The sequence below is a fragment of the Haliotis rubra genome, unplaced genomic scaffold (assembly GCF_003918875.1).
Source record: "Haliotis rubra isolate DU_JTF1 unplaced genomic scaffold, ASM391887v1 Scf529, whole genome shotgun sequence".
Lineage (NCBI taxonomy): Eukaryota > Metazoa > Mollusca > Gastropoda > Lepetellida > Haliotidae > Haliotis > Haliotis rubra.
Window position 1 is genome coordinate 403353 of NW_025767223.1, and position 23029 is coordinate 426381.

The 23029-nt window shown below is 41.3% G+C and overlaps 1 protein-coding gene and 1 long non-coding RNA gene across 2 annotated transcripts in view; one reads left to right on the forward strand and one right to left on the reverse strand.

Annotated features, from left to right (window-relative positions):
* The window catches only part of LOC124252900, an 18336-nt gene extending 15519 nt beyond the window's left edge, over positions 1-2817 (reverse strand). Inside the window, exon 1 of the long non-coding RNA XR_006892053.1 lies at positions 2806-2817. This is a non-coding gene — a long non-coding RNA (uncharacterized LOC124252900). The remainder of the gene's footprint in view (positions 1-2805) is intronic.
* LOC124252897 (neuronal acetylcholine receptor subunit alpha-10-like) overlaps positions 1-18334 on the forward strand; it is a 22021-nt gene extending 3687 nt beyond the window's left edge. Inside the window, exons 2-8 of the mRNA XM_046686579.1 lie at positions 2455-2600; positions 3397-3441; positions 4103-4212; positions 11333-11811; positions 14557-14643; positions 15940-16058; positions 17115-18334. Coding sequence (XP_046542535.1) covers positions 2455-2600; positions 3397-3441; positions 4103-4212; positions 11333-11811; positions 14557-14643; positions 15940-16058; positions 17115-17450 — 1322 coding nt within the window. The 3' untranslated portion in view covers positions 17451-18334. The remainder of the gene's footprint in view (positions 1-2454; positions 2601-3396; positions 3442-4102; positions 4213-11332; positions 11812-14556; positions 14644-15939; positions 16059-17114) is intronic.
* The last annotated feature ends 4695 nt before the right edge of the window (positions 18335-23029 follow it).

Sequence of the window (23029 nt, forward strand, 5' to 3'; positions counted from 1 at the left end):
GGACCAGTTAGTATCTAACACAGGGATCAGTTTATATCTAACATAGGGACCAGCTAGTTTCAAACACAGGGATCGGTTAATATGTAACACAGGGACCAGTTAGTATCTAACACAGGGACCAGTTAGTATCTAACACAGGGACCAGTTAATATCTAACACAGGGACCAGTTAGTATCTAACACAGGGATCAGTTTATATCTAACACAGGGACCAGTTAGTATGTAACACAGGGACCAGTTAATATCTAACACAGGGATCAGTTAATATGTAACACAGGGACCAGTTAATATGTAACACAGGGGCCAGTTAGTATCTAACACAGGGATCAGTTTATATGTAACACAGGGGCCAGAGGTAGCACACCACAGAACACTTGTGAGTAAGTTTCTGGACTAAGTTTGACTCCGCACTTTAACAACCCTACTCGTACATTAGTCAATGCGTATTTCAGTGTGGTGATGTAAGTCCCAATGGTTTCTGGTGAGGTGATCTATAGCCCTTTATATAATGTATTGTTCACTTTAATGATATCTTTTTATAACATGTTTTACCTCACTCTGACGTTCTAGTCGTTTACTGTCCATCGCAGACAGATTTTAAGCTTTAAAATGTATTTATCTTTAATCTACAAATTGTTCTCGCCACGATATGGCTGAAATATTGCCGATGTGACGATAAACATTAACTCACTCACTTAGTGTGACGCAGGTGTGGACGATTAGTTCATTATCAACCATATTCAGTTTCATTGTAAACTATTTAGTACGACTATTTGGACGTAAGATTAATAAGAATTGATTATCTTATTCGAAAAAAATGTGTGTAATAATTTCTCTCATCCTATCTTTCGCGTTGATGAGTGTAGCAGTCTAAGTAATCTTAGGCTCAGTAATATTCGTAGCAAGTCAAAATATTGATTACACAACAGTCTCGTTTCCTGTTGACTGGGTTCCGTCCTATTGCGCAACTTAGTACAATAACCAGTCCAGAATTTAGAGACCAATTCATGTAACTGGATACATAAATATTAATCAGTATTATTATTTACATCTAAGCACTTGTATATTGCAATACTACGCTCCTTATAATCCTTGCAAACATGTCGAGCAGCGTGCTCTGTCGTACAGCGAACACAGGCAAATAGAAACGTGGAAATCTCAAAACGAGGCTCTGCCGCTAGAAAAGTTTGGCGGTCTGGTACGGACTTGATATTATATCAATCACATTGTGCGTTACAAAACTACACTGGATAAACGGAAAAAACACATAACAGATGTAACCAGTGAGCCAGATGCATTGTGAATTATTTTACGACCTCGTCAAACTGGGGCAGTCTGAGACGTCTTAGTTAAGGTCATGCTGCCTACACATCGCCATAAAATATAGAAATACGATGTTATTAAAGTTTAAAATTGAAATTCAGTTGTAAGCACCATTTTCTTATCAAACAAGGAACTGGAATTCAGTGTAACCATAGTTGTTTGTGGTATCTATTTTCACGTTCACACGAGAAAATTCCGATCGGCTGAAAAGTAGGTCATTATCTGAATAGGTTAATGAGACTCATGTTTCGGTTTGACTGCTATAATGAGTCTAACAAACCCTAGTAGAAGGTCGCGTCCAATCAAACGCAAGACGGCCGACGGATTTATCTATCAACAACGGGTCGGCGGGACTTACAAAATGGTTTATCTCTTTCGGTCGCTAACGCTGATCCCAACAAACGAAAAACGTCAAAAACAAGTTGACCTGCAGTATGTAGAAGGGTGACATGGCGTTATATTTCCACACGATGACATCCTGGAATATTGACAAAACGCTCTTTTCAGCGACTGTTTAGTCACGAACATTTGGCGATTGTATCAATCGGAAGACCGTGCTGAAAATAGCATTCGGAATCGTTCGACTACAAACGTTTTCGAGTTAAAAGTTCAAATGGTATGTGCGAAGGTAAACTTTTGCGATTTGCTAAGCTGTGTTCTGATTGGCCAATACCAAAGGTTAGCTGGCGCGACCTTCTACTAGGGTTTGTTAGATTCAGTATGGCAGTGTAACGAATAATACTGAGCCTAAGTTTACTTAGACTGATGAGTGTAGGAAATTCTAATCTTCAATTCTAACGCACTCTTTCACCGACACAGCCATAGAAATATGGTCAAATGTCACACAGAGGCCACGTAAAAATATTCCCTGTATACCAATACGAATGACACGACTCTTCACCTCCCAGACCAGGTTTGAGATGACCCTTGGCAACCCGCCGTGGAATACATGTATTGCTAAAAGCAGCGGGTGATTAGTGCACTCACTCAATATAGAGACTACTCTCTCTGTAACATGTCATTGTCAATGGCGACCACGTCTCTCCCACAGTCCCGTCCCAATACACTCACTCACCATATACTTAACCCTCTGTGACATGTCAGTGTCAATGCCAAACGTCTCTCCCCTCAGTGCCGCCCCAGAGCAGCGTTGCTATGGAGACCAGACTGGTGAAACAGCTGATGCGTGACTACGCCAAGGAGGCGCTGCCCGTCCTCAACTTCAAGACCAGCGTCAACGTCTCAATGCAAGTCAGCTTCGTCGGAGTAGATGATGTCGTAAGTAGACCGCGTCCATTTTCGGGGGATCACGTTGTTAACACCCGTAACAAAAGCCGATCTAACGTGTCAGATCACAGGCAAACTGTAGCGCAAAATAGGACTGCGCAACAGAAAGAAAAATAACCAGTCTTTCTATATGCGAGCGCTCGCATGTAGGAAGACTGGTCATTTTCTCTTTGTTGCGCAACTGTATTTGCGCTACAATTTGCCTGTGGTCAGATTTATTTGCTGAGAGTAAAATTTGTCCGCTTTTCATTTTGTCAGGATCCGGGTTAAATTTCTCCGTATTTGGCTGTTCTTTTGTGAAGAGAAATTACTAATACGGTTGAAAAGTAAGGTAAATTACATTTTGGCAGAATATGTACGAGTACTAGTGCCAATAATAAGTACTAGTGATATCACACCTGTTGTGTCGTATAGCCAGACCCCTGCGAACTTGTTGTTGACCTAGTAGTGAAAATGGTAATAGAATCAGAATGAGTGAGTGAGTTTAGTTTAACGCTGCACTCAGCAATATTCCAGCTATATGGCGGCGGTCTGTACATAAACCGATATGGACCAGACAATCCAATGATCAACAGTATGAACATCGATCTACGCAATTGGGATACGATGACATGTGGCAATCCAGAGCCTGACCACACGATCCCGTTTGTCGCCTCTTAAGACAAGTATGGGTTACTGAAGACCAGTTCTTACCCGGATCTTCACGGGCCAGAATAAGGAGGAGGATGATGATGATGATGATGATGATGATGATGATGATGATGACACCACGGGCTCTACGTTTCAGGACGAGAACAAGAACGTCTTCACTGCTACGCTTCTGTTAGCGCAGGTTCGTACTGTCAGTCAAAATAACGCACAGTGTTCTTTATATCATATTATATAATTATGATTTATAATGTATATCAATATACTAAATCACAACAATATTCGGTAATTTATGTCAATGTTCTTTTAATTTATGACATTGTTCTATAGTTCCCAACAAACCTTCTTTCGGCTAAAAAAAAAGAAGAAAAACTGCGGGTGATATTTGTTGTAGTTAAAAAAAATCCCCTTCATATAAAGCACATTTTCCTGCCATTACATAACACGCTTCGAATATCCCAGTAACAAATACATGTTAGCTAGTGTACCCAGTGACGTTTTCCGTAAAAGGGAACTATAAGGAGGCTTCAAATATATTTTATATTAAACAAAAGTGATGTAAGAGGAACACCAGCACTGCAATGTATCACGTCAATGTTCATCACATCTTTCTCAATACGACGAGGCGGTGGGATAGCCTAGTGGTTAAAGCGTTCGCTCGTCACGCCGAAGACCTGGGTTCAATTCAATACATTGGTACAATGTGTGAAGCCCATTTCTGGTGTTCCCGCCGTGATATTGCTGGAATATTGCTAAAAGCGGCGTAAAACTTAATCACTCACTCCAATTACGACACAAACAGATGTTACGTAGTCGCTAGCTGCTAGACTCTCCTTGTTGTTCAGCTATGGAAGGACCCGCGCCTTGCCTGGAACGCCAGCAAATATGGCGGCATGAGTATGATCCGTCTCCCCGTGGACAAGTTGTGGATCCCGGACATTGTACCGTACAACACGTGAGTACTTCAGTATTACTCATTACATCAGTCTTTGCAAAATACAATCCTGTGATACCATACCTGTGTGAAGATCTGAGAACTCCACAGAAGCACCTCCAGCGTCCTTTCAAACGCCCAAAGGTAATTTCTATAGTCATCCGTGCACGACTCAATCTGTAACTGTATTCCTTTTGCACCTCTGATAGTTTCGCAATGTGTGTATATGGCTTTAGAAGCCATGTTTTCAAAGGATAGGCTGCATCAGCCACAATCACAATCTGTCGCGTAGTAGCAGCTGCTTTGTCAACTTTGGAAACAGGTCACTTGTCTCCCCCTTGTAGCACAGCTCTGAGTTGCCAAAACCCTGGCATCACACACTGCCTGCAGAAGAATGGAGTACCATCCATTTCTATTCAGGTAGTCACCATGTGCCAAGGATGGTTCGATGATTGGGATATGTGTTCCATCGATGGCACCCGCACAGTTAGGGAAATCCCACGTCTCTTCAAAGCCCTAAATCACATGTCTTAGTTCATCTCCTGCTGGGAACTTCACATATTTTGTTAACTCACTTTCGGATATCGCATTGCAGACGCCATGTACACAATTGTGAACTGTGGAAACTCCTACCCCCAAAGAGATTAGCAATAGTTCTATACTCTGCAGAGGGAGCAAGCAAACCAGTAGACTGCAATGCCCACCTTATGGTCCAGTTCCAGAGGTTCCCTTACATAAAAATCCTTTGGGATAACATGGCTGTAGTTCATTGCAAACAACATAGAATGTCTCTCTATTCATGCTAAAGTTCTCTATCCAAAGTGTGCCATCAAAGGACATTTTCATGGTTTGAGACCACCAATGGCGAGATCGTTCTCTACTCCATACTTCTCTCTCACGACACAACCCCAGGGCCAAACACATACTGACAAAGTATGGGAAATCTCTCCTCCGTTTTGCATGAGCAGCTTACTCAACGACATTGTGTCAAATGGTGAAAATTCAGTTATTCTAATCACGAGATTATGTTTACTTATACCTGGCGAAAACAACATTTGAACATGATGTAAATTTACTTGGATATTTTCTCATGTAAGTAGCCAAACATTAATTGAGTCTTCATGGGTCGAGTCCAATATACATACACGCTTGGAATGGACTCAGATAACTGATATTGAGAGTCATGTGAGAAGAAACAGTGTTTGATTGTTGGCATCATGGAATCTACTCAGTATTGTAGACTCTGCATGTAACTGTCATTTCAAGTCTCATTTTCTTCGCATCTCTCTCTCTCACTCACTCACTCACTCACCGAGATACCGTGTGACAGTTTTACATGGAAATAGGATATGTTTGCAATACTTTAATTTGCCAGTTGGCCATCTGGGCTGCTGCCGCCGAAGATACCGTGTGAAACAGTTTTAGGCCATGAATGAAACATGGAAATCTATGCCCTGAATGAAAATAGGCCCTGAATTCTGCAGGCCTGAATGAAATTACAGGCCATCAATGGCTGCCCTGAATAAAATCCAGGCCCTGAATGAAGCCCTGAAAATCTACAGGCCCTGAATGAAATCTGCAGGCCCTGAATGAAATCTGCAGGCCCATTTTGTTAAAATCAAACCAATAAAAACAAAATAGACTACACTGTACACAGTTTCACACTGTTTCAATTAGCGAAGCCTATGGCGCTGAGAGAAGTTTTTATTTGTTAAAGGAGAATACTAGACAATTGCAATAATTTGCTGGGTGAAAGATAAAGTCATCAGAAACATGTACCCCAATTTCTATTTCAAAAATATGGTTTATTATGTTTTTATCGCGAAAACAGTTTCTGCTATCTGAGCTTCGGCCATTATGCATATTCCGCTGGAACTCACGTGACCTTTCCTCTCGTGACGTCATATGTGACAAGCGTCCGCCATATTGCCAAAGAACAAGCGCTATAGTAATACAAATCGTGTTGTTTCTGTCGTTTTTGTAAATGGTGCGAAGATATTTTCCGTTGTCTGGGGATGCACGGAATCATCGAACAATGGAAAGCCACCATTTCTTCTGTTTTCCAAGTAAAGAGACAGATTTAGGCAGGAGAAATTCTCCGATCATTCCGAGTCGGATCGCATATGAAAGAGACATGCACACATGGGGCATACAAATCCCAAAGCTAGGCTGAAAAAGAAATTGCCCCAGCAAATTTAGTCAAATTGCCCCCAAGTTTTGGTCAATTTGCCCCATGGGGTAGTCAAAATGCCCCAATTTATATAAAATGATATACATAGTGATGAGTTTACTAATGGAACATTTTTTATAAATATTACTTCCTTATAACATTTATATGAAGAACATAATATCAAAGTTGACAAAAACTATGCATTTACGGCATATATTTAATCATTTTTAATAAATTTGATCAAATTAGAATGAATGACCAAATTTGCTGGGGCATTTTGTAGCTGGGGCAGTTCGACTGGTACTCATGAGATATATATTATCAAATTCAGTAAGAGATTTCACATGAGCTTGAAAATGTTTCACTATAACGTTCTTTTCGGTTTGGAGCCCTAAATGCTGCAGTCTACCCGAAACATTGCCGAATACAAGGGCAAATCATGAAGTACTTGTTGCTTTAATTGTTTTCCATTTTGTCCAATTATACGCACGTCGGCATCAGACTCGCTATTTGTCAGTAGTGTGTGCCGTGAAAGTTGTTCTGTATTCTCATTGGCTGACAAGATGTCATTCTAAGGCTATGATCGAGTACCATAACTATTTCCATAACCAAAAACTAGGGAAACATACATTGTCCTGACTAGTATTTTATGATTCACCAGTTTGAGGGAATAACTTATCTGCGTCGCGAATATCATCTCTTCTCGACCAGGCTGGGATATTGTATGGAGACTTGATACGTTATTAATGAGAACTAGGATCCTAATTTTTTTTAGCAAAATAATTCCAGTGTAATTTTTGTAGCAGATAATTTCTATTTTCCCCCGTCTGAAGCATAATTATTTTGTTTTTAAATCCCGGACACCCAGCTACAGTCACCCATTTGACACAAAAGGAACTGCAATCACATTTCAAAATAAAAATTCTTAGGGACTTGTCATATATTTATAGGGGTAGGTTTGCTGGTTGGAACTATATCACATTTTGCTGACAAATAGTATTCTTATTCTTAAATGATATGGTCTATTTTTAAATTTATTTTGACTCAAGCGGTGCCTCCGTTTCTCTTGATTCTTCTTCTTCATCTTCAGTGGAAGATTGTCTTGAAGATCGTATTGATACGGTCTAACATCCATTTCAGAAATGACACCAGGAACATCTTTTACTGCTTCAGAATCCATGGACTCTGTTAAGTTGTGAGGTAAAATCAAAGAGAAAGCCATCAGCAACAGGCACATATGACGTCATGTCACGTGATACCCCCTCTGCTCATTAACTGTCGGGTGTTTCCGTAATAGGTGGAAATATGAGTACGTTTTTCGTGTTTTTATTGCTATTTTACAAACTTTTTGTTCAATTTTAATCACGGAATGTGACTTTTAGAATATCCTTTACAATATATCAAAAGTTTCGTTCGTATTCTGGTGTTGACATTCCTACGCGCAAAGCTTTGAAATACCAGAAAGTGAAACTGTAAGTTATCTACCATGATGGATCATGGATGATTCCCGAACGATAATAAAGAAAAACAATATCGGAAAGATTCCAGTTGAAAATCCCCAACAAACATTGACAGATAATGTACTGAAGGCCACAATGGCCTGCAAATATTTGAAACTGCCGGCCTAATACAATAACAACCGGCGCTGGGCCTCTGGGCCGGCGATTATTTCGAACGCTGTACCCCACAGACACGATCGTGACCAACTCGTGTTATTCCCGGACAAGCCGAATAGCTTGGAGGTTACGGAAAGGGGCGAGTGGTGACGAATGCCACAGACACTGTGTACTGTGCTGACTTGTACTTGTTTTATCCTCTAAATGGCGAACGCCAGTCATGGTAACAACAAGTACCATCCTCTGTTAACGCCATTTGGAACCGCTGTCAAGGAATCGAACGCCAGTTTATAACAACAAGTGTGATGTATTTATCTGAGCCTAATCTACGCTTATACATCACACGTCAGAAAAGATGACGTCAGTGAACATGACACGAGAAGGTCAATGCGTCAGTAAACACGGGGGCGGTAGGGTAGCCAATTGGTTAAAGTGTTCGCTCGTCACGGCGAAGACCCGGGTTCGATTCCCCACATGGGTACAATGCGTGAAGCCCATTTCTGGTGTCCCCCGTGATATTGCTGGAATATTACTAAAAGTGGCGTAAAACCATACTCACTCAATCACTCAGTCAGTCAGTAAATATGACAGTGAGGGTGCCAATACGTCAGTAAACATGACACGTTAGGACCAATAGTGTATAAACATGATGTACGTGTGTGTTGTAGTGTTGGGAATTGGTTAAAATCTCATAATTGATGATTGGTTCATTACAACCGATCAATCATCGAAAATAATTGGTTAGCGTCATTTATGAAATTTTCCTGTTTGCACAAAAACATAAAGAAAAAACTTGTAGTTCTTTGGTTGTTTTTTCCGCAAATTTCACATCTTTAAAGGATGACTAGTATGTTAGGAACATAAATTTCTGGGGGTCTTTAAGATAAATTCAATCATGACTTGGACCGAGCTTGTAGTGCTCATGAAATGTAACAGACAAAAACTTGTTAATGCAAAAGGTGTTCCAGAATTGTTTGTATTCGATTATGAGAAAACATGATCGATTGCTTGGTCGTTTAGTCACTGCGACCAATCTTCGATTATTTCAAGTAATCGGACCACCACTAGTGTGTTGGGGGTGAGAGGATCAATACGGCAGTACACATGACGTGAGAGAAACAGTGTGTCAGGATAAACAAAAGCCGGAAGTAAAGAATAATTTGCCACAATATACACGTACACGGACCCAAGAGCATCATTAGTCAGACAAAGCTGTATATGTACGCCATGATTGCTATACTTTGTCACCGTGGACGTTAGTCCTGTTGAATATTCAAAACGTCCTTCTGATAAATACGAGGGTCCATCAAAAAGTACGTAGCCTATATTCTCGATGTCCAATGTTTGAAAAGCTTCCATTTTGTTTTGAAGGAATCGTTAGCAAAGCCATATCCAAAATTTCACATGTGTGGGTAATATGGTTAACCAGATATTTGACATCACAGCACATCGGGGTGTAATATTTCTAACAAAATTGCAGAAAATGAAAACCGATTTGTCTTTTGGTACCTCTTGAATAATGGTATGTCCTCAGATAATGTCATATAAAATATGATCAGTATAGTATTGGATGACTTCCCGTCATGATCAACAGTCAAAGATTTGGATTGCCTGATTTATATTTAGTCGGGGGCTAATTTTTAAGGACACCCCCATTTTAATCTTTCAAAAACATTGTGTCCAGATATTCAAGCTGGCACTGTTTACAATATATTGGGAGCTGACGCTTGTGTGACCATTCACTATTTAGTTTGAACCCTTGGCATCATGTATGCATAAGTGAAAACATTAGAATAAGCTATGCCCTTATGATTACGTCACCTGAAAGGGGGATGGGTAGTGTCTCCAAAACAAGAATGGTCAGTCACTTTAATATTTAAGTGTGATTCTAGGGGACTTCTATCAATCTCAAACACACAAAATATTTCTTGCATATTTTGTTTCCTGACGTGTTTGATGCATTTATTGTAGATTTTGCGTTTTTGAGGCTACCAAGATAAAAGGTGAAACAAAATGTGGATCGTGAGACTGGAACATAGCAAAACCAAATGCTTGAGCTTGACAGATAATATGTAGAAAAATAAAACATAACAATAACTGCATTTGTATCGTTTTCTTGGTGATTCTACATACTTCTTGATCGCCCCTCGTATACTGTATGTTTTAACGGAGTACAGTGGAATGTTTAAACGTCAGTAGAATATTTGAACGTCAGAAAGCGTCTGAAAGTCATCATGCATGAGGCCTGACTGTAAGTACGTCAGCTTTAATGACGTCATTAGGTCAGTATTTAAATAACTTAAAGGCCATTTCACGTTGCACGTAGGCTATCGTGACCTTAATGTAACCCCCTCCACATTTTCCGGTTAATTACCGCTGAGTTGTGGTGTCATGTGCTTGGTCCTGGAAGTGTTGCTGCACCGAGCAGCGCGTACAGTGATTGCCCAATTTGAATATATCATCTGTCAAATGTCAAATAACTCTGATTCACTTGATTACATGCATAACCACGATGTAGTCAAACAACTCGACGGAACAACATTGCTCTGCTGAAGGCGATCTGGCATGCCCTGTGCGTCTTTCTGGTAAATGAGAATCAGGTCGAGGCTGCACTTCACAGAGAGAAGGTCATATATGATAGCTGGTGGCGCTGTAGGTTAAGGGAGAGGGTGTGATGAAAAAATGTAACTGCGGAAGAGGAAGGGTGGAGAAAGGTGTTCCATATAAAGGGGGTGTCAGGAACAAACATATAGTCCACAAATCCAATCTCGCCGACAGCAACCTTCCACACCTTACCCATAGGTGTTCGAGATTCAATGAACCTATTCATTAAGGGTGTTAAACCAATTGGGCAGAAGTAATGATCAACAGTGTTTCGAATCAGAACAGTGAGGGAGTGAGTTTAGTTTTTCAGCTATATGGCGGCGGTCTGTAAATAATCGAGTCAATTCAGTGATCAACAGAATGAGCATCGATCTACGCAGTTGGGATGCGATGACATTTGTCAACCAAGTCAGCGAGCCTGACCACCCAATCCCGTTAGTCACCTCTTACGACAAGCATGGGTTACTGTAGACCAATTCTAACCCGGATCTTCACGGGTTCGAATCAGAACAGATGGTCGCAGATAGACTCAATAAAGTGGGTCAGTGGGTAATGCCGCTTGAACAGGGTTTTTTCAACCTAATATGGGAGAAAACCCGAAGGGATGTTGATCACGTTGGTGGCACCCGCAAGCAGGGGTATAGTGCTGACAAACCCTCAGACGTAACCAAGTAAAGTAAACCCGATGGTATTTCTTGACAGCTGCTTGAAGACGGTTTTATTTTGACACGATCTTTCTTTTATTCTCCAGAGCAGGAATGTATGGACGCCAGACTCGTTATGACGAGATTGCCCACGTGCTCAGCGACGGCAGCGTCTTTTGGGTCCCCCTTTGGACAATCGCCAGCAAATGCCCAATGGACGTCAGTAACTTTCCCTTTGACACTCAGCACTGCCCCATAGTCCTGGGTTCGTGGGTGCACTCAAACGCAGAGATGACGTTGTCGTTCACGGAAAGCTCAAACCTTGACAAGGACCTCGCCTTGTCCGGCACGGACTTCAACTCACCTTCTCACCCTACGTGGGAACTTATCAAAGCTGTGGCCAGCATCAAGGCTGTCAAGTACGCCTGTTGTGAAGACTCCTATGAGACGCTGACTGTGAAGGTGCAGATCAGCCGGAGGTCGACGTTCTACCGATTCCTTGCTGTAGGACCTGCCGCTGTGTTTGGGCTCCTGGTGCCCTTGCTGTTCCTCATCCCATCCAGGTCAGAGGGGAAGACAACTTATGGTGAGTTATGCTGGTACTTCCAGGTCAGAGGGGAAGACAACTTATGGTGAGTTATGCTGGTACTTCCAGGTCAGAGGGGAAGACAACTTATGGTGAGTTCTACTGGTACTTCCAGGTCAGAGGGGAAGACAACTTATGGTGAGTTCTACTGGTACTTCCAGGTCAGAGGGGAAGACAACTTATGGTGAGTTATGCTGGTACTTCCAGGTCAGAGGGGAAGACAACTTATGGTGAGTTATGCTGGTACTTCCAGGTCAGAGGAAGACAACTTATGGTGAGTTATGCTGGTACTTCCAGGTCAGAGGGGAAGACAACTTATGGTGAGTTATGCTGGTACTTCCAGGTCAGAGGGGAAGACAACTTATGGTGAGTTATGCTGGTACTTCCAGGTCAGAGGGGAAGACAACTTATGGTGAGTTATGCTGGTACTTCCAGGTCAGAGGGGAAGACAACGTATGGTTAGTTCTGGTACTTCCAGGTCAGAGGGGAAGACAACTCATGGTGAGTTCTACTGGTACTTCTAGAGCAGATGGATAGACAAAGTATGGTGAGTTCTGGTACTTCCAGGTCAGAGGGAAAACAACTTATGGTGAGTTCTACTGGTACATCCAGGTCAAAGGGGAAGACAACGTATGGTGAGTTATGCTGGTACTTCCAGGTCAGAGGGGAAGACAACTTATGGTGAGTTCTACTGGTACTTCCAGGTCAGAGGGGAAGACAACTTATGGTGAGTTATGCTGATACTTCCAGGTCAGAGGGGAAGACAACTTATGGTGAGTTATGCTGGTACTTCCAGGTCAGAGGGGAAGACAACTTATGGTGAGTTATGCTGGTACTTCCAGGTCAGAGGGGAAGACAACTTATGGTGAGTTATGCTGGTACTTCCAGGTCAGAGGGGAAGACAACGTATGGTGAGTTCTGGTACTTCCAGGTCAGAGGGGAAGACAACTCATGGTGAGTTCTACTGGTACTTCTAGAGCAGAGGGATAGACAACGTATGGTGAGTTCTGGTACTTCCAGGTCAGAGGGAAAACAACTTATGGTGAGTTCTACTGGTACTTCCAGGTCAAAGGGGAAGACAACGTATGGTGAGTTATGCTGGTACTTCCAGGTCAGAGGGGAACACAACTCATGGTGAGTTATGCTGGTACTTCTAGAGCAGAGGGTTAAACAACTTATGGTGAGTTCTGGTACTTCCAGGTCAGAGGGGAAGACAACGTATGGTGAGTTCTGGTACTTCCAGATCAAAGGGGAAGACAACGTATGGTGAGTTATGCTGGTACTTCTAGAGCAGAGGGTTAGACAACGTATTGTGAGTTATGCTGGTACTTCCAGGTCAGAGGGGAAGACAACTCATGGTGAGTTATGCTGGTACTTCCAGGTCAAAGGGGAAGACAACGTATGGTGAGTTATGCTCGTACTTCCAGGTCAGAGGGGAAGACAACTCATGGTGAGTTATGCTGGTACTTCTAGAGCAGAGGGTTAGACAACGTATTGTGAGTTATGCTGGTACTTCCAGGTTAGAGGGGAAGACAACTCATGGTGAGTTCTACTGGTACTTCCAGGTCAGAGGGGAAGACAACTTATGGTTAGTTCTACTGGTACTTCTAGAGCAGAGGGTTAGACAACGTATGGTGAGTTCTGGTACTTCCAGGTCAGAGGGGAAGACAACTCATGGTGAGTTCTACTGGTACTTCCAGGTCAGAGGGGAAGACAACTTATGGTGAGTTCTACTGGTACTTCTAGAGCAGAGGGTTAGACAACGTATGGTGAGTTCTGGTACTTCCAGGTCAGAGGGGTAGAACATCTGTGGTGAGGCCTGCTGATACTTCGAGGTCAGGGGGGGAGATAACTTATGGTGAGTTCTACTGATACTTCCAGGTCGGCGGGGTAGAAAACTCGTTAGTTATCTCTACTGACATAAAAGGTCTTACTGGATTACATTGTAATCATTGACAACACGTCGTTCGCACACGGAGATGCCTTGTCAACAGGGCTCAAGTAAATGTGTTGTTGTTAAATATGTATGTTAAATAAATCGAAATTTAACTCCTTTCGCTTTTGTTGATACCAAACATTTACACAATATTGGGCAAATGCCATCATGTGTCAACAATGGGAAGCTTCACACGCGTTTTTGTAGTGTTGGGAATTCATGTTAGAATATGCTATATACCCAGTGCTGATCGCAAGAATCGATTTAATAGATCAGGTGGACAAATTCGATGACAAAAGTGATTGCTTCTGTTGTGTATCGATGGTCATGACATCAAACTCTATATTATATACTTGCATATTAACACCTCGAGGCGATATAGCTGAGATATATATTTTGTGTGAGGCGTTTATCAACAGGCACAAACACTGAATTAAGTTGATTGATTGTTTGGTTGGTGTTTAACGCCGCGCACAGCAATATTCCAGCTATATGGCGGCGGTCTGTAAATAATCGAGTCTGGACCAGACAATCCAGTCATCAACAGCATGAGCATTGATCTACGCAGTTGGGAACCGATGACATGTGTCAACCAAGTCAGCGAGTCTGACCACCCGATCCCGTTAGTCGCCTCTTACGACAAGCATGGGTTACTGAAGATCAATTCTAACCCAGGTCATACATTCACGGTACATCTGAAGATGTTCGATAGTCTTACGTTTGCTGTATGATTTGTACGGTAAAGAAGCAAATATTCACATGATGCTATAACCACAGGCAGCCGCTATAGACGATGTTTGATGTTTCAGGTATGCTGATAATGCTTGGCCTGACGGTGCTGATTCTCGCTCTGGAGGAGGCCATTCCCTTCAGCCACAACAACGTCCCGAAAATCGGTGAGTTGGCCTCCTGGTTACATTCGGTCCAGTACTTGATGGCGAGGGATTCTGATCTCTTATGAGTGCTTTAATAGAAGAACAGTGTAAGATCAGGAATACTCTACAACAGGGATAGGCCACTCGCTTGCTTTCTTTACCATTTGTACTAATTAGCGTTTGTACTAATGCCTCGTCATGCTCCAACGCACACAGTGACTTGGTTCGTTCCCAGTGCAACTTCGGCTGCGTTTAACAGTACTTCAGCCAGTGTATTGTGTCAGTCGGAATTTTACAATGAATGAATGTAATTAATTAAGAGCAAGAATTATATGTGAATGAATGAAAGAAATAAAGAAAAAGAAAAAGAACAAAAGAAAGAAATACATATGTGAATGAATGAAAGAATAAATGATACACCACGGCCATCCCTCCCCAAACATGTTAAAGAACGCAAAACTATCGGTAGAACACATGTGTTAACATCAGCTGTCCTTTTTTTTAAAAATCTACTTTGAGACATTTTTTTGCATTAGTAACTTATTCAGATATCTTATTGCATGTGTGGAATGGCATGGGCATTGACATATAGTCTCCCTGGTAAGATGAAAGGGATACAGCCATTAGATAGAATAACGTTCTCGGGTGGGCGTAAATAGACTTTACGTCTGGTCCAAGTCGCCCCAACGTTCTCTCATATTTAATGTGAGTTCAGTTCTCCAGTCGGTATGGTATTGTGTATATTATTAATTCATCTATTATTTTACGGACGTTTCTCTGTCAAACTGTTAAAAACTGTCATGAACCAAGGCGCAAATTGCCCTCCATCTGGTCCAACTTTGCTTTTAATATAACTGCTGCTACAAACTCACTCACCTAAACACTTGTAATTTTAACTAGGTCGCTCTTCATTCTAACAATCCCGTTCAGATCAAATGTTTTGGAACTGCCCCATGTCGTTCTGTGTGAAGATCTCACTTCAATGGCCGTCGCGGTAGTTGAACATCCAGCCAATCAGACAAACCTTGTTCATTCTCGGTATATGTTCGTGACAAACTCGTGTCATTCCGGGACAAGCCGAATACCCACTCGTGTCCTTGGCGTTTACGGAAAGGGGCGAGTTGTGACGAATGTCTCGGCATTAGTGAGCGAAGCATTCGATCAGCACATCGTATTTCTGTATCTCGGAAATAAACTTATGACATTCAGTTCAGGATAATGTGCATCCCTGCATTAACACCGTCTTCACGTGATTTTATGTCGGCTTTTCGAACGTTTCAGATGAGATTCAGAGCTTCCTATGTTTCGTCATTGCAGGATATTTCTACCTGGGCACCATGGCTCTGTGTGCGTGCAGCGTGATGCTGTCCATATTTGTCAGCAACATGGGTCAGTCAGGTGTACGACACAAGCCTCTTCCTGGATGGCTCAAATGGGTGAGGACAATGAAGAAGGGTGAAGGTCACCCTGAACTTGTGGAATATTACACTGATACTCAAAGACTTCATATACAGTTCACTTAATATAATCTCTGTATAAGAATAGATCTATCAACATAGGTATTCCCTATTTTAGATTCAGAACATTATTTTATTGATTATGTATTAGAAAGGTTTTTAATGACATGGGCATAAGACATTAGAAAGTGATTTGGGAGAGTATATTTTTCTTCTTTCCTCTGCTATATTAAAATTACAATACACTCGCGTACTTTAACTCCAAATTGTGATTATTGTGTATCATTTTACGCCTGACATCACAATTATCAGATTTGATTTGATATCCCAATACACTCTCGAGTACATCTAATGCAATGAATCTTTAATTCAGGTATTGGATGTTCAACCACATGATTGCTATAATGCTTATGACTTGAAAAGAGTGGCACAGCCTCCTTGATCTGTGGTTAAATAGAATGAAACAAAATAAAACTATACAATATTTTGGGTTCAGAATATATTTGACTGTCCGTATTTTTTCTGTGATTTTTTTTACTTTTTTCTAAATTCAGTTTTACCCCTCGTTGCGGATATTTATCGAATACAAAATGTATTTTTGCCTTTATACTCTCTTAAAACTCGGGTCAGACTGATCTATCTATCTATCTGGGTTTTTTTTGCTTTTTCGCCCGTGTGCTCACTTACGGGTTGAGATTTGAGATGAGAAACCTATAATGTATACGAGAGGCTATATATATCATCCGTGTTAAGTTTTCGAATGTATGAGTATCAATGGCCTACTCATTATTTAGCAGGTTAAGGGACAGTCAATAGGAGGGAGGAGGCTGGGACACGGATTGAAATAATCTGGCTCAGGTTTTACAAACAAAATTATATAATGCCTCGTTGTGGATGCTGGTTGTCTTGTCCATGGGTATAAATGGTGATGCCCTGTATTGCATCTTTCAGACTCACACTTTATGTGAGATTAGTCTAGTCTACCGTTGCTCCTAAAATACGTAGTGTCTCATAATATTCATCTTGCACTTTCAGCTGTGCCTCAGTCGATATGGGTTCCGGCGGTTCTTCTGCATCGACAACTACGAGCCCGTCGACAACGTGTACTCCGTCAGCCTCAAGAGCCTGTGCACACCGGAAAGAACCACGCAGCCATCTTTAGACCCGGAGAGTTCTGCGCAACCGGAAGCAGTGTCTGACATGGACGATATCAGGAAATGTTTGCACTACTTGGTGGGCAAGCAGTCAGCGGAAGTGACGTCAAGAAATGTACGCCAGGACTGGGTGGAGCTTGCGCTCGTCTTTGACCGGATCCTATTTGTCGTCTTCCTCGTTTTGTATGTTCTTTTCGCAGTCAACTTCCTGACATGATCGCTTCCGTCCTCCAGGACATCTCAGCCAGCACTGGGATGACTCCTCATTGGAACAGCTTCCAGTCACGTGACTATCACATGACACAACAGAATCTTCCAGGGATCGTGGCCTGTGTTTAAAAACTTCCTTTGTTTATCCTCCAAATCAAAGCATACAACAAATGTATGACCTTTTATAAAGCAGCCATCGTTTTACGAGGTCATATGCGTTATATCTACGCCAGCGCCAGCGCTAATCAACATGACGGAAGAAAACGAGTGGTTCCGAGTGTGATGTCATGTGAGTAGTTCAGGCACACATCCAGATACCACTGTTTTGGGATCTTTTGTGCTATTTAAAGGTGCATCCAAATAACCCACACGTCACTACTTACAGAGGTTTGATTTGACAAGAAACATCTGAAGGTATATAATCAGACTTACATCAGCTGTGAATGTGTTTGTTTAATACTTGCAGGAGATATATGGTGTTCCAGTACTTTTGGAGATCAATCTTCTGAAACAACTAAGATATGTATATACATCTGACTGATTTAAGATTTCAAGAAGAATTTATGTAAGTGAGCATTGGCTGGTGAATGCGACTTGTGACCTTTTCAGAAGCTCATGAGAAAACGACCGGGTTATATCACCAAGAAATGTTTCCTTTCCTTTCTGTCGTCTGGATACCAGTTCCATGTCGGATACACCACGGAAGCATGTGTTGTGTAGGCGAGCCTACAGACCGGTTACAATGGTGTGCGCTTGCGGGTTTTGCGTGACAACTCGTGTCATTTCGGGATATTCCGGCAGAGGTACAGATAAGCTGCGTATCTGCGTAAATTACGCAAATGTTTATTTGAAAACTCAATTCCTATTAAGTCTATTGCGTACACGTACGCTTGAATTTTTGTAAATACTCATTAAATGTGATCTTACATGCGTACACACAAAAATGTCAAATCTTAGCTTGCGTACCGGGGGTTAGATAAAATAACTGAGGTATATTGAGAGGTTGTATTTCAGGACATGAACGTGACAACTTGCAGTCTTTCTTATAGTTTCTCATATTACAGATCAAATATAAATAACAAACACTTACATTTAAACTTTGTTATATTTTTAAAATTAATGGAAAATGGCAAAATACCCAATTGAGTTTGAGTGAAGTGAGTACAATTTATTTTGTTACTCAAAGGAAAAGTAGGATACCCAATTGAGATGAACACAAGCGCGTACATAACTCAATGACCCAAAAGGTATCTGTAGCTCTGTTCCGGAGTTCGAGGAAGGAAAGATAACTTCTGCAATTATTGCGAGCATTACTGAGTTCCCTGAAAAACACACAGTATGTGCGCTCTGTCCAGCAAACTAACGGTAATCACTGTTATTGTTTCCGTTAGCTGCCTCGTGCTTCGAAGCGATGCCTTCAAGGTCAAATGACATTTGTAATTTTGTTAGTTTACGTAGATGTGATTTCTTAAGCGTCTTGGCCACGCTTTTATATATTCTGAGAGTGCAAGTTTACATCTGAGTAACTTTCTGCAATGCGGATTTCTTCTTATAATGATATATTTTCTTCAAATCTTAAAATTTTAGTCATCAGCATCAGTACAGAAAATACATGTGTTTGAATGTCAATGGCGTTACCATTTTAAACTGTTGACTACGTTTTCAGATGAGCTGCGGTGCTATTGGACTATTTTTAAAAATCAATCCTGAGCATGTTAGGATTTTTAAGCAATTATGCACCATATATACTGACATATAAAAAAAGTTCACGACTGGTGTTTGGAGATTATGAAACGAAAAAACGTAAATAATTTTAAAAGTATATGATTGTGACTTACACAAAGCACCGGGTGTATACTTTCTTTTTTTACGTCAGTATATTTATCATGACACTGTACGACTGCCCCAGGCTTGAAGTGAGGCTAATGTGCACATGCACATGTACATGCATGCATGTTTCCAATCTGTATTTGTAAGGTTGTGAGTTTGGCATTGCGTGTATTCGGGATGAAATATTAGGAACAGTATTTACATGAAAATGCAATAGCATGTAGTGCTAGGATCGTGTGTTAATGTTTCTTTTGGTCATCATTGATTGTGAAATTATTACATGACTCTGTATGTTTGACTCAGTATGTGTATATATGTAATCCTGATATGAATTGTAAGATAATTGATACTGAATCAAAGTCAGAGTTCACTGTTATGCATCACATCACATCGAAGGTCCGCCCAGCGCCCCTACCAAACACTGGCCAGATTTACATTTGACCAGAAATACCATCTGCGCATGCGCATGAATCGCAATGTCTTAGACATTACACTTTTCGAAGACTGTACACAGAAATGTGCCTTGCAATATTGTTTCTGCATCTACCTGTATTACTTCACAAAGGTTGTGTCAAAACATTGTGTATATTTTGTTTTAATAAAATGCAATGTGCAATGTCCTTGTCAAGCATATGTGAGTCTCCGCGTCCACATGGACGTCATGCACGTCGTACGTGGGCAGCAGTGACTGGGTGCATTGTAAACCCAATATATGTTCAATATAGATGTATACGTACCTCTGTACCGTATCGTGGTTTAATTGATAAACACAATAATATGAAGCAGTTGATTCTAACTTACGTGACAATTTACAAATGTAATTTTCCTACCTAATTTGTGATTCCTGAAATAAAGTCATCGGCATGCAAATTCAACTCGGTCACAATATACTCCGAACCGTCCCTCCCGATAATGCCAAGTGCGTAGCAAGCACCATCTCCTAGAATCCATTTGTGTCATGCGGCCGGGGATCGAACCACGTATCTCTTCAGGCAGAGGCTGTAACCACCAGGCCACCGCAGCTGTCGCCTCGTCGGGCACAGATTTACATTAGTATTTGAGTGAGCTAAATCTGTAACTGATTTCATCGAATAATGTTTAACCTTTGTGAAACGTTACATATTTACATATTGCTCTAATTAACTGAAGTGCATGATTCCTAAATGAAAAAAAGCATCTGAGGTTCTGAAGTTCTTTCAAGTATGATATTTGAGCCTTTTTCCCGGAACTCAAATGCAATCCCTAGAACATTAGTAGAGAGAAAACACAGCTTGTATATTACCTTCGCCAACATTGATTGAAAGTTTAGATATTTGTTTTTTCAAGTGCCTTTTGTACTTGCTTCTGTATTCTTTTGACAGATTTATCCTTAGCTTCCTTGAAAACTGTTCTTATTACGTGCAAAAACTATTGTGATTACTAAACAGAAATTGGAAGAACAGCAAATAACCGAGTTTATAGACAAACAGAGCGGAGCCAGAGAAGTATTCTTCAAAGAAAGGTCACCCAAACTGTCGGAAACGGATTTATGTACAGAGCTGCGACGCTTGAAAGTTGACTTAGTTTCTTCTCTCCGTTTTTATCTTTGGTGTTAGTATATTCTTTGATGGCGTTAACCGTTCCAGTTCAAACACGTGAATAGGCAGAACTGCAAGTCGATATTCAGAGCGGACACTTTTGGCTCAATCAGATAAGGCTCCGGAATTCGCTGTGTTGAGTTGTTTCCTTTGGGTATAGCAGAAACCTGGGATAATGGGTTCGAATCTGGGTACAGTCTGATTATGTTTGTCAACACCATGCCCCTGCTTGAGGATTTCACAGAAGTCTCAATCGTCAGGACCTGCATCGCTTCCGACTTTTTGCCAGGTCAAGCTGGCAAGCAGAAGTAATACATAGATACAAGTTTACAAATTCTTCAATGAGGTCCTCAACCGTTTACGATATTTCCATGGCTCGGGCGGTATACTAATAGAAACGCCGGTAAAATATCAATTCGGTTCTGAGAACATTTGAGTATTCACGGAATCGACTGAGTGACGGAACCTGACCAGCCGATTCATTTAGTCGCCCCTAGCAACCAGCACAGGTTTTTTTGGTCCAATTCTAACCCGAAGATATCCACGGGTTCCTAATTAAATCACCTCTTACTACAACCAATGATGTACTAGGGACACATTCAACCCCGGGTCTCAACGGAGTTTGATTTGGAATCCTGCTTCAAGTTCACCTTCTGAGAGATCAAGCGCGGGTTCTTAAGGCGTTTTTCAATTATGAATTAGGAAAGATGCCAGTTGCCATAGCGACCGACATCCATTTGCAAAGGCATCTTACAATGTAGCCACCTCGTGTATATGCCTAAAAGTCACTTGACTGAAATTACTTATAAGACGCTAATCCCATGGTTAATCCCCATCCCCGTTGTATTGTACATTAACCGTCAGCCAACCGGAACGACCCGAGGAACTAGGTCACTAGTCATTAACAACTGTTGTTCATACTAATAACTAAGCCGATTCGGGGTCTTTGGTCCAGAGACGCAGGGATCGGGTGTCACATTTAGCCTAGAGCTTGGGTTAGACAAGGTGCTCCAGGGCAATACCAATTCTATCACATGTTGAATAGGCCCATGGTGCTTCATCATGAAGCGACGTGATCAATGTTTGTGACTCCTCTAATTTGACTTAACCAGTAAGGATCAAAACAAAGAAAACATTTCTTTCTTTTCTGTTTGGGGGAGGAGGAGAGGTGAACATTTTTATGTAAATTACATTAAGTGTTGCAGTTATAACTATTTAACCATCACTTATTCGTGGAACACTTTGTGAAAAGTAACATCTGGCTTGGTAATGTTGTATATAAAGTAACAGGTTCAATTAACACCATTTAAGAAATTCAATTTTCAACCACCTAACCCCTTTTGCTTGTGCAGAAGAAAGTTAATTTTTGATTTTCCAAGATATGATATCTGGGATATTTAACAGCAGTTATGTGACATCCGAATATAAAAAATAAAGTTTATTATCAATACATAAGTCAATATATTAGAAAAATATAACCATGCCGAAGTATTGGTGCTGTGTCCGTGAAGATCCGGGGTAGACTACATCGTCAGTAACTCATGCTCGTAAACCATGAAGATTCGGGATAGAACAGCTCTTCAGCAATCCATGCTTATCGTCCGTGAAGAAATGTTAATTTTTTTAATTTTCAATTGAAAATCAAATATATGATAAAATCAACTGAGGGGTATAGTTTGTTTAGTTCCTCAGTCCAAAGTGGTCATCCAGATTTGAATTGTAAATGTCAGCTGCCGTCCAATAAGCATTTGTTTTATGTAAATTATGTTTTCACGAATCTTACAAGTAACGTTTTGTACTCGGTCTTAGTCTAACATGGACGTTCCTCGATCTACCCCGGCATCACCCGTGAAGATCCGGGTTAGATTGATCTTCAGCAACCCGTGATTGTCGCGAGAGGCGACTAACGGGATCGGGTGGTCAGGCTCGCAGACTTGGTTGACACATGTCATCGGTTCCCAATTGCGTAGATCAATGCTCATGCTGGTGGTCACTGGATTGCATGGTGTAAGACTCGATTATTTACAGACCACCGCCATATAGCTGGAATATTGAGTCCGGCGTAAAACTAAACTCACTCACTCACTCAACCCCTGTACACTGGTTCCATTCCCTAGTTGCGCTGCGCGAGCTACCCTACACTGTTACACTGACCCATCAGTTACGTGTGTGCATCGAT